This window comes from Zalophus californianus, chromosome 3, assembly GCF_009762305.2.
Source record: "Zalophus californianus isolate mZalCal1 chromosome 3, mZalCal1.pri.v2, whole genome shotgun sequence".
Lineage (NCBI taxonomy): Eukaryota > Metazoa > Chordata > Mammalia > Carnivora > Otariidae > Zalophus > Zalophus californianus.
The window spans coordinates 92,473,918-92,485,963 of NC_045597.1; the positions used below are offsets into that span (position 1 = coordinate 92,473,918).

Here is a 12,046-nt window from a genome sequence, read left to right on the forward strand (position 1 = left end):
TGAATCATCTTCCTACCGCAAGAAAAGCCCAAAGTCTTATTTTGTTCAGGTCTACCCATGGATTATATATCCTTTTGACATCTTAACAGTTAGCAGAAAATAGTTTTTGGTGGTGTTAAAAACCAGATGCATCCCAGCAGTACCACTAGGTGTGTGTCCAAAAGCATTAGAAGAAGGGACTGGGACAGATACTTGTACCCCAGTGTCCGTGATAGCATCCTTCACGGTAACCAAACGGTAGAGAAGCAGTCAAGTGTCCAGCAGATAAATGGATAAAGAGAATGCGATAGATGCATCCAGTGGAGGAGTATTCAGCCATAAAAAGGAATGCAATATTGACGCATGTTACAACATGAATGGACCTTGCTTAGACCAAGTGAAATAATTCAGAGACAGAAAGTAGAATAGGGGTGACCAGAGCCAGGAGGGGTGGGGAGTTGTTATTTACTGGGTACAGAATTTTGGTTGGGGAAGATGAAAAGGTTTGCCCAACATACAATGTAGTGGTCATGGTTATACAGCATCTTGACTGTCTCTAATGTCACTGCATTGTACACCTGTGAATTAAATCATTACAATGATCTTTGTGTATTTTGCCACAATTTTAAACTGGCTTTTTTTTTTTGGCCACAATTTTAAAAAATGCATAAGCACAAAGTGAAGGACATGTATCTTGTCAGCAGCACAGATACAAGTCAGACACGTGCCACAGCAATCACCCAGTGTGGTCTGGCTGCCTAGAGATGGCTCTACCATGGTTACATAGTCAGATGGTGGGGGTGAGGAAAGTGAGGGTTTTGCTTTGCTCCTGGCAGTTGGCCCACACTAGCTTGGTTATACTGCCGCCCTGCAAAGGGAGCCAGACAGGCCGGTCAGTGCTTCTCAGGAGAAGGGACCCCCTGGGAGTGAGGGGGGAGTCAGGAACATGACACAAGGGCCAAAGGACACCAAGGGTTTAATTTGTTAAGGACAAGTCTCAGAATATATTAGGAAGAAAAAGTTTCAGGAAATAACAGCAAAGCCTATTCTTTGACCCAGCATAAAGCCCAGCTGAGAGTCACAGGTGTCCAGGGGGTGATTGGCCTCTCGGATACAGAGTTCTCCATTGCTAGGGATTAGTAAGCATTGTTTGGCTTTGGGGAAATATATAGAAGGATATCCTGGATGGTTGGGCTGCTTTAGATCTTGTGGTGGTCTTCGGGGGAGCATCTCACATTGGTGTTGTGTCAAGGCATCACTGAGAAAATCCTGCTGTCCGTGAGGAAATGATGGCGGCAGTGCTGGCACATGAGATTCCTGGAGAAATGTTTGGTTAAAAGTCATCACCGAGTACAAAGTAAAACAGACTTTACGTGTGAATGAATGAATGAAGGGGTGAAAACGTAAGCATGTTCGGTTCCCGGTACAGTAGTTTATGAATTAGATGTTTGCAGATTGAAATCCTAGTCACTATCTTTCTGTCGGTGGCCAGATTTCAAGTGCAAAATCTGGCTCTCCTAATACTTGTGAAAAGTTAAAGGAAGAGTTTGTTAAAATTCCTAAGCAGGAACTGACCATGTGCTGTGCTGCAGGTGTCCCGCGATGGTGGAGTTGCCTCGCCTGCCACAGAGGGCCGGGGAGGCAGCGATGTGGTGGAAGGAGGCAGAACAGCTCTGGATAACAAGACGTCCCTCCTCAACACCCAGCCTCCACGCGCCTTCCCAGGGCCGCGGGTGCGAGACTACAATCCGTACCCCTACTCCGACACCATCAACACCTATGACAAGACAGCTCTGAAGGAGGCCGTGTTTGATGATGACATGGAGCAGCTTCGAGACGGTTCGTCTTTCTTCACTTGATTCCGTTCCCCCCCCCCCCGCCCATCCAAAAGTGCTTCCTGTGGGGCTTTCTCCTCTTGTCAGAGCAGCTCTGGGCCGACAGGGCAAACCTAAATGGACGTACTGGGTCTGTTCTGGTTAGCCTCTCACTCAGCAGCTGCTCACTGAGCTCTCCTACCTTGTGCTTAGGCATGGAAGGCACAACCGTGGGCGAAAGTATGCACAGTGCCTGCCCCCCGAGAGCTTACAGCCTCCTCCCAGAGGCAGTCATGAAATCGGAGTCACACAGCTCACCAGAACTTGGAGCTATGACACTGTGCAGTGAAGGCAGGTCAGCTGTGTCCATGAGGGAAGTCTTCCCCGAGGAGCCGGGGCCTGAGTGGAGGTCAGAAGCACGAGAGGAGTAGCAGTTAGCTACTACTGTTGGGGAGCAGAGGCCCCTGCTGCGCACTCTCCCAGCCCTGAGCTGTGGAAGTACGATCCTGTAGCAACCACTGAGAGGCTCCCTTCTTCTGTCACCGGCATTTTAACCAGGTCTCCCTGGAGCTGCTTTAGGTTGACTTCTGTCCTGTGGTTTGGAGAGAGGGAATCTGGCACATACTGAGCTCCTGTGTTACCATGTGCTTGCTGCTGAACTCAGTGTTTTACCTGTATATCTAATGAGATAGAGGGGATTATTCCCATTTCACAGATTAAGAATCTAAGGGTTCGGAGAGATTGAATTACTTGTCCCAAAATATACTTGGCATGGAACAGAACTAGTCTGTCTTGTTTTGTTTTCTGACACTTGTGTTAAGACCCATTATCCATTATTGAGTAATAAGTGAGTCAAGTATGCGTTGGTGTGATGGTATTTTCATCAGGAACTTAATTATTTCCTTTTCACCTGATTGTCATGTTCACTTAATAGTCATTTTTTTTTAAATTATATATATTCTCTTTGTTTCCAAACCTTTTGTGTTTTAATTTTGAATGGAGAATGAAATCAGAACCCTAAATTAGAACTCTAAACAGCATTCACTGTGTGTAATGAACTGTGTAGCTTGCTGGGGAGAAGGAGGCAAATGAGACACAGTCCCTGGCCTCAGAGAACTCAAGTCCTGTCAGGGGAAACAGACTTATCACAGTGGCCCTGGAAATAGGGGAGTGCCACACTAGAGCAGATGCTGGTTTCATTGGGGATACGAAAGAAGGAAGACTGGGGGCCGCCTGGCTGGCTCCCTGACTCAGTCAGCAGAGCGTGCAACTCTTAATCTCAGGGTCGTGAGTTCAAGCCCACGTTAGATGTGGAGCCTACTTTTAAAAAAAGAAGAAGGGCAACTGTGCTCTCTCAGTGGCTCAGACAGTGATGGGATCCTAAGACAGCAGTGAAGTCCTTCAGTTGTCTCAAGGCACATCCCCTGGCTCTTACTTGCTGATTGCCAGTGGGTATCGGCTCCTTAAATTCCCAAGGGATCCTAGTGTGTGTTTCCGGGGCCGTGGGCTAGGGGTATGATGGTTATTATGCATTGTCCTTTCATGGAATAGGGAGCTGTTTCCTTTCATTGCTCATAGAATTGATAACTCATTTAAGTTAACCCATTTGTAGCTCTCGTTTAAGATAGAATAGAGATTGGGCTGGGTGTTGGTAGTTATCTTTTCACCATCTGTATACTAAAAGGCTTAAAGGAAAAAAAAAGGCTCAAAGAGAAAGGTGGGAATGCAGGGGGGAAAGATCAAGTTCTTTAACATTTCAAACTTCCTGTGTGTGTGTTCCCCTCTCTTAGATGCTAAAAAAGAAAAGTATGCAAATACAAATTTAAGTAGTTTCTAATGATTCGTCTTTGCCTTTTCATCCTTTGTGTTGAAAGGGACTGTTCAGAGTTGAGGTCTCTTGAAAGAACATGGGAAGAGAAAGGATGGTCTTCCATGGTTGAAGTCCCTGCGAGTGATTTTGCTAAGTGATCTTGGTTGGCAAGTTTAGTCTGTAAATAGTCCAAGAATAGTCTAAACATCTTGGTTAGTATTTGTTTGCTGTGCTGGTTACTAAGCTCTGGATATTGGGGCAGGGAAGGGATGTCAGAGGATCAGATGTGACGGTGAGGAGGGCCCTGAGGAAAATGTGCGTGCTTTGGTGGGTGTGATAGCGGGAGGGGCCTGTCCGGTGGCGGCCCGACTTCGGACTGCTGCGCTGGGGATAGACTTGGGGAAGGAAGACCGTAGAGGAGGGCCTATTAGATGGTTCCTCCCATTTATCTGAAATGGGAGGGGGCAAAAGACGGTAAGGAAGGGTTAAAGACGTAGATAATCAGTACTTGACGCCTGTTCTCACATCTCTCTTTTCACAGCTGGGGAGGTGGCCTGCTGAGGGTGTAGAGAGTGAGGTGGTTCAAAGCAGGGTGGAGGGCATGGCAGCAGGGATGGAGGAGAAGCTGCCTCTGGGAGACGGGGAGCCATTGGAGGGGAGGTTGAGCATCTCTGGGGGCGCGTCCCCAGCCGGGGCTTCCCTTGTGATGTGACTTGTCTCGGTGTCTCCCCAGTACCCATTGACCATTCTGACTTGGTGGCCGACCTGCTGAAGGAGCTGTCCAACCACAACGAGCGGGTGGAGGAACGGAAAGGTGCCCTGCTGGAGCTGCTCAAGATCACCCGGGAAGACAGCCTCGGCGTCTGGGAGGAACACTTCAAGACCATTTTGCTCCTGCTGCTGGAGACGCTTGGGGACAAAGACGTGAGGCTCTTTCCTCGTCCTTATGTGTCCCCCCTTGAGTCCTGTTCTCCTTGAGTTTGGCTTCAGCTTTACTTTCTCTATTGTGCCTACTGTTTACATCAAAACATTTTTCATATATTTTCTGAGCAGCAGTTAGTGAGGTCATGTTTTGGTCAGAGACAGGCCCCATTCCTAGCTTATTATATGCAAGTTGTTTCTGTAATCGGGTTTGTAGGACCTGAGGGAAACTTGTTCCTGCTTCAGGTTACCTTGTCTCACACAAAATTTCTTATGACTTTGTTAGCATGGAATGTTTTTTTACAATGAGCTCTTCCCCGTGTGAGTTTTATGTTTCATGTGGAATTGAGAAAGAGGCAAGTTCATTTTTTATTTATTTATTTATCTTTGAATTTATCATCTTTTTTATTATGTTAATCACCGTACATTACATCATTAGTTCTTGATGTAGTGTTCCATGATTTATTGTTTGTGCATAACACCCAGTGCAAGTTCATTTTTTAAAAGACCCTACTAGATGCTGCCTTCCATGAAATTCTGTGTAGGTTCAGCCCTGCATAGGTGAGCAGTTCCAGTGGTCTTCATTGGTCAAGCAACAAGTTCTAGAAGTATGGATTATTTTCTATTATCTTCTTTATTATTTTTAAAATGAAAAACGTGGCCCACAAGGCATTTGTACCATGCCTGGTCTGTAACCCACCCATGGTACCACGTAGATGACTCTCACAGAAGGGAGCAGCCTAGTTAGAGCCCTGCCTTCACCCATCTGTGCGCTGGTCCCCTATGTGGAGACAGCAGTAAATGTTGGGAATTGTCTGAATTACACTCTAGAAGTAAAAGTCTGTCTCTGTACTGGGCTTTGTGTAGGCTGGCAGAAACAACAACGAAGTAGGTGTGGTGAAGAGCTCAAGGGCAGGACCGGGTGGATTTGGGGGAAGCTCAACACAGCCCACGGTATAGGTCACACTCGGTCACATTGATGGGGACTTTGTTGGAAGACGGGTGCGCGTGGGGCTGGCGAGTGTCACGGTGACTGATTTCTTTCATGCTTTGGGTTAATGGTTTGGTGTACAGATAGAAGGACAGTGATGAAAGGGCTGTATTAACTTCCTTACACAGAGTATTGGCTGCTGAAGCCCATCTGCTTGGTCAGCCTTCGTTGGTAGATAAAGTGATGTCACGTAGAGGGCAGGTGGATGGTGTGTTAGTGTGTGAACTGTACAGATGAGCGACGAAGAATCAGGATGTACTTTTTGGCTCTGTTTGGTATAAACCCCATTTTCTTTTATTGAGATTAGGAGTCTGTTTGAAATGGCTTTCCTCCAAATGGTGAGACTTGGGCCTCAGACAGCTCAAGGCATGTACACATCCCCTTCCCCTGTGATCTCATCACACAGAAGGTCGGGAGTAACGACAGGTCTGCGGCTGTCTTAGTCCACGGTCTTACAGGTCGTGTTGATGAAATGGTTACATGCTTTTTACCTGTTCTTTTGTACATTTTACAAAAGGGTAATTTGCGTTATCTAAACCTCAGGAAATCTGGAAATCCCCCAGGAGATGGATAATGAACTTAGATGTATCGTCCTCGTTCAGTCTCATTTGGTCCTCATTTGGCTCATTCCAGAAACCTTCATCAGGTCCCTCTTAGGTGCTAGGCCCTGGGAATGTCAGCATAGGCACAGCACCTGCCTCCTGGAGCTGGCCCCTCAGCCTGGGCCACCTAAGCAGTGGGACCTGTGTTGGGGTTCCAGCGAGGTTCCGGGGGAGCCCAGGGCTGGGCGCTTGGCCCTGTTGGACGCTGCTGGCTGGCGTGTTCACTAAAGCTCTGGGTAGCGTTTGCTAACGTCTTTCTTTCCTCTTGTACTCCAGCATTCCATCCGAGCACTAGCATTGAGAGTTTTACGGGAAATTCTGAGAAACCAGCCAGCCAGATTTAAAAACTACGCCGAGCTGACCATTATGAAGACTCTGGAAGCCCATAAAGATTCCCATAAGGAGGTGAGCCAGGCCTCTGGCCTAGGAGTGCTGAGCAGACGGGTCTGGGGTGCATTGAGGATGTGGGAAGAGAGGAGGAGCGTGGATCACTGTCTGGCCCAAGACAGGGAGTCGCTGCCTTTGAGCTGGGCCCCGGGCCGTGATACAGGGCAGAGATCTCACTGCTGGTGTGACGGCTAAGGCCAGGTGCAGTTGAAGGCCTGGTGCCACTTGGTAGGTTCCTGATTCCCTTTCCACCTGTACGGAAACTGGCCTGTTCTGCTGACCTGTCCCTGAGGGATTTCTCAAGTCAGTGGTTCCCATTGCTGTGGGTCAGAAGAACGGGTGTAGGGGTCTGCCATTTCCTGGTGGCATTCAGCACCCACCAGACTGGTGTTGGGAGATCGAGGTTGGCTTGGGAGACAAAGATGTGCGAGTGCTAGACCCAGTTCTTCCTTGTTCCACAACTTCAGACGGGTTCTTTCAGCTTCCAAGCCTCAGTGTCCTTGTGTGTAAGATAGAGGTGTGGATATGGTCACAGTTTCCCGTGAGAATTAAATGAGAAGTCAGTGAGGGTTCCTGGCCCCGTACGTGTTGACAGAGGTGCTACACCGCGTCGGTCTTCCTCACTGTCCTGCCCTCTCGTGCCCCTCTCTGCAAGATCTGGACGAACGGACGCAGTCATGTCATCTGCCTCTCCTCCTAGCTCCCGAACACATAAGGTGCTAGGAGACTGTCCTGGCACCTCAGAGGCCTACCAGGGAGCCGGAAGGACGTGTTTCTGTGCCCCGCACACTTACAGCCGGCCGCGACTGGACTCAGTCAGTCCCCGTGCTTCCTAGGTGCCCAGCCCCCGTGGCTCACCAGTCCTTTGCGTGTCTAGAGACCAACAGGGAAGATGGATGCAGCTTTCTAAGTACAAGTGATCTCAGCAGCCAATAAAAGGCACTATGGAAAATAGGGCTATGTACTTAGAACTCTAGAAAACTTGAGTGGGTTCGACCCCAGCGACACATAACCACTTGTTCAGGTCATTCTCTCAGCTCCCACGTGACTCTCACAAGCACCCTCGTGGATTAAGGGAATTGCAGTGAGAGCAGTTCTTACATGTCTACAAAAAGAATCCAGACCCTAAATCATGGTTTTTCTCTGTTTAGCAGTTATGTGGCTGTCAAACAGTGACAGGTCTGACCTCCTGAAATCCACCCCACGATAGCAGACTCATCAGAGATCTGGGTCTCATGCTCTGTATAGGCATCTCCACCTGATAGCCCTAGACAAAACAGGTTCGTAAGTGATAGACGTGTTTCAGACGCGATACCATATGCTTCTGAAATCTGGCTTGGTTGTGCGATAGGGAAAATCACTCATGTTTGAACAAAACACTTTCCATTTACAGTAACTCATTTAAAAAATGTGAGGACCAGATGAGCTAATACAGTCAACACCATTACTCCTGAGCAAGGAAAGAGGGTCCAAAAGATGCTGTAATTTGTCAGGTAATATGTGGCAGTTATTGGCAGAACCAAGATGTGAAGCAGGTCATGTGTCTCTTTTAAGGGGCAACTGGCCTGGCCGATGCTGGCTTTTTTTTTTTTTTTTTTAAACCATAATAGCTTCTCCTTAATGAGAATACATGATCACAAAATGATGTAAGGGGTGGCTGGGTGTCACAATCGGTTAAAGCGTCTGACTCTCGGTTTCAGCTCAGGTCATGATCGGAACCCCGCGTTGGGCTCCACACTCAGCAGGGAGTTGGCTTGAGATTCTCTCCCCATCTCCCTCTGCCCCTCCCACTGGTGCTCTCTCTCAAAAATATAAATAAATCTTAAGTAAAAGTGGTTTTTTTTCTTTTTTTTTTTTTTTTTGGCAAATATCTGAAATCAGTTGTTTCCTCAGGAGAGGACATAACTTAGAATGTGGCATCAAGGTGAAACTAAGCCATCCATAGTATGTGGCACTTACTAACTGTCCCCTTGGAAGATGTCTGTGTTTAAAGTCGGCATCCTGATCTTAAACTTTGAAACTTTGACAGTAGACCCTAGGAAGTACAAGTGAGCAGAATTAAATAGTCTGTTTACTATTAGCTGTTTTCTTGAGGAATCGTGCTTTGGGTTTGTTTGTTTTTTTTTTTCTCCTGCAAAATGAGAAGTTGAGGAGAGAAAGTTCTTAGGTGTAACGGCCTTTCAATTGCCTAAGGGACAGAAGCAGAAAATATCTGTTGCTTAAAGTAAACTTACCAGCGTTCAGTTGACATGGAATTCAAGTAACCCAGGGTCTGCACGCTGCTGTCACTGATTGCCTGATAAAGCAGGTGGGGAAAACACTGTGTTCCAAATAAAGGAGTGCCTGTATTGGCAGGTCTCCCCTGCTTTGCATACTTTCGTACTCACCTTGACTCGGTGCCCTTGTAGTTTTCCTTATGAAACTTCACTCTGTCACTTTGCCAGAAGCTCCTCACTTGGGCACCTGTGTGTGTGTGTAGGTTTTAGGTATGGTTTTTTTCTTTTTCTTTCCCTTTGAAATTTTTCTAGTCTTTCTCGTATTTTAACTGATCTGTCTCCGTTCCCCGTTCTTGTGTTTTCAGGCAGAATACTTAGGTGCACATCAAGTTTGTGTGTAGCCATCTTGTTGGCAGAGAACATCGCACACGGTATTTCTCTAGTTACGTTTTCTCGTCACTACATTCGGGCGTTATTCAGACATTGATTGGGAAGGATCCAAAATGTTTCTAGACCCAGTGACTAATATTGGTCCTTCAGAGGCAAAGTCTGCTCTCCTAGCTAGTCAGTGCTTCCCAAGTGGGGTCATTCCTTTGAGCGCCCCGGAACTTCCGTCCCGTAGGAAGCTAGTTGGTTTTGTATTCACAGACAGAGTCCAGGCTTTAGCAGGACATGAAGGACGTGAGACCCGGCAGGCTGGCACAAGCTGCCCTGAGACCTTAGCGGCAGATGTCCTCTCGTGCCCGCTGTGGTGGTGGCCACGCCACAAGGCACCTTGTGATGGCACCAGGACAATAGCAGTGAAAGAAGAGGAGTAGGGTAGGGCTATTGATAAGATGGCTTGTTTTCCCATCCTTTAAGCCAGGGGCTGTTTTCTCAGGGTCTTTTAAAAGGAACCGTGCATGTGAAAACATTTTTGCTACACACTGAAAGTGTACCAGGTACTAGATCTCGCTCAGGCATCACCCATCTTCAGCCAGCACAGACTTGGTTAAGCACCATGGAGGATTTGGATACCAGTTTAGAGTTTCTATTTGAGACGTTGGTGTGGATCAGCTTAGAGATGTTTTCTTCGTGTTCCTTATTTGAATAAGTACATCTCCTTCATTGTCTAACTCCTTGTTTTTATGTTTTTAGTAAATAAACTTTGCTACAGAGTTTTAACGACTTGTTAATGAAGTCACTGTGGTTTTCAGGAGGGTTAGCTTGTATCGAACATCTCAAAGAGCTCAGCCTTGGTAGTGACCTTCAGAAATCTGAAGCCCATTTTCTGTTTTGAAAGAAAACATCGATTTTACCTTTTCTCCTCTTAGAATTTGCAATCTGTTCAGGCTGGTGCTGATTCCTTCACCGGTGAAGAGGGGATTTGATAAGAGAATCGATGGTACAAACGAATTCTGGGGTCAGTGTGGTGGGGATGACTCCGGAAGCAGGAAATCTGGTTTTCAGTCCAGCATGTGTCCTGTCCAGCTGTGTTACTGGGTCTCATCACCTCTGTGTGACCCTATAAAGCATGACCATCACGAGACTCAAAGACATGACAGTGTGGACATGTCATATGCTCTATGAATATTACCACGTGAAACTGGTTTTAGACATCCTTATCTGTTTCAGAAGCACCTCTTTCTTTGTGAACAATTGATATGCCGATTATGAATCATTTTAGACACATTTGATGTAAGAACAGCTGTTGCTCCCAGGAATTTTGTCTTACATAAAATCCCCCAAATGTGGAAATGTTTGGTAAATGTTTAAAGTTGAAAGAAACACCAACTCTGTGTCTTGAAGATGTTCTATAATTGAAACTTTTGGATCGTTTCCTGAAGTTGCCCTTGCCCACATTAGTGAATATTCAGTTTTATTTGTCTACTAGAGAAGAGAGTGTTAGCATCCTTTTATGTGCTGGACTGGGTCACCAAACATTCTTGCCATGCACAAAAGTCTGGGGCTTCCGGGCATCACCGTCCAGCCTTGGGTGGTTTGATTTGTTTGGGGAAGTTGGATTCTGAGATAAATATAAAACAGTTTTTTTCTTTTAGGGGTTTTGTTTTTAAAGCATTTCTAGTTAATTTTATATTTTATGATTTCAAGGAATTAAAAGTAAAGCCAGACCAAAATTATTTTAAAAATAAACATTTGGGGAACTAGCTTCTTGCTTCTGCTTTATCCTGCTGGTGTGGCGTGTCTTACGCAGTCCTTTTGACAAATAGGGCCAGAGAAAAGCAGCAGTGTGTCAGAGTGTGTCACGTTTTATTTTAGCAAGCGGATAATTCTCTTTCAAATACCAATTAAAATCACTAACTGACCACGACTAAACCCAGACCCTCTGCACTCTGGAATGGTCTTTGGAAGCCTCCCGGGGCAGCAGCCATGTGTCAGTTGGCCCTAGAGAACAATGCGTTGTGTGAACCTGGAGAAATTACTTCACCTCTCTGGACCTTGGTTTTTCTTACCTGTTAGCGCAGGGAGTGGACTAGATGATTATCTGTATCTCATCCAGCCTCACGGTACTAGAAGTTGCTATTGAGTAACAAACCTAAACCTTTTTAGGTTCTAAATATGTACTTTTTCCTTGAATCAGTCTTGGGATGTGGCTAGAAACCCGATTCCTTTGTACGTTTTTGCTGCTTAACCGAAAGGCAAAAACAAATCTATATACTCATTTAAAGGTTAGTAGTTGTCAAGCCAACAGTCTGACACTAATAGCACAAATTCTGGTAAATATTTTATTATTGGAGGCAGGAAGTGGGGGGGCAGGGGGCAGGGCTCCAGTCTTCAAAGAGCCCGTGGTTCAGTTGAGGTTAAAGCAAACGTGTGGTTCAGAGTGAGATGCACTAGAGTTTGGAGTGGGCTGGAAGAGGCAGGGGAGACTGCCTGAGGTAGTTAGAACCCGAGATTGGCTGCGAGGAGTAGTTAGGGGCAGGATTCTAACAGTGAGCCAGGGCAGCACGGCCAGGGGCAGGGAACATGGGCTTAGAAGACTCCATAGAACCCACACTGCTGTCGTGTTCTGTGTGTCAAGCGGAGCTACCATGTCCCACCCCGCAGGACTGTCGTCAAGTGCCAGGCGCAGTGTTTGCTTCTGAATGGCAGCGCCGGCCGCCCTTGCAGTGTTACTCGGGGGCAGGGCTGTGGCTCCTCCCTCTGGTGGACTGGCCCTCCTAGGAGCCCGGTGTGACTCGTGGCCTTTAGCTCCTGTAGCTTCAGGAAAGGCATCTCACCCAGAAACAGGCAAGAGGGCCACTGTTTAATGTCAGAGCCTTTGAGTTTGGAGTTTGAAGTCCTGGGTTCTCATCCTGCGTCTGCCTTTCACTGGCTGTGTGACT

General features: G+C 46.8%; 1 protein-coding gene across 12 annotated transcripts in view; it reads left to right on the top strand.

Annotated features, from left to right (window-relative positions):
- CLASP1 (cytoplasmic linker associated protein 1) overlaps positions 1–12,046 on the top strand; it is a 260,558-nt gene that overhangs the window by 226,423 nt on the left and 22,089 nt on the right. For all 12 annotated transcript variants that reach the window (XM_035726556.1, XM_035726557.1, XM_027588558.2 and 9 more), the window contains 3 exons: positions 1,572–1,818; positions 4,337–4,527; positions 6,394–6,522. In XM_035726556.1, coding sequence (XP_035582449.1) covers positions 1,572–1,818; positions 4,337–4,527; positions 6,394–6,522 — 567 coding nt within the window. The remainder of the gene's footprint in view (positions 1–1,571; positions 1,819–4,336; positions 4,528–6,393; positions 6,523–12,046) is intronic.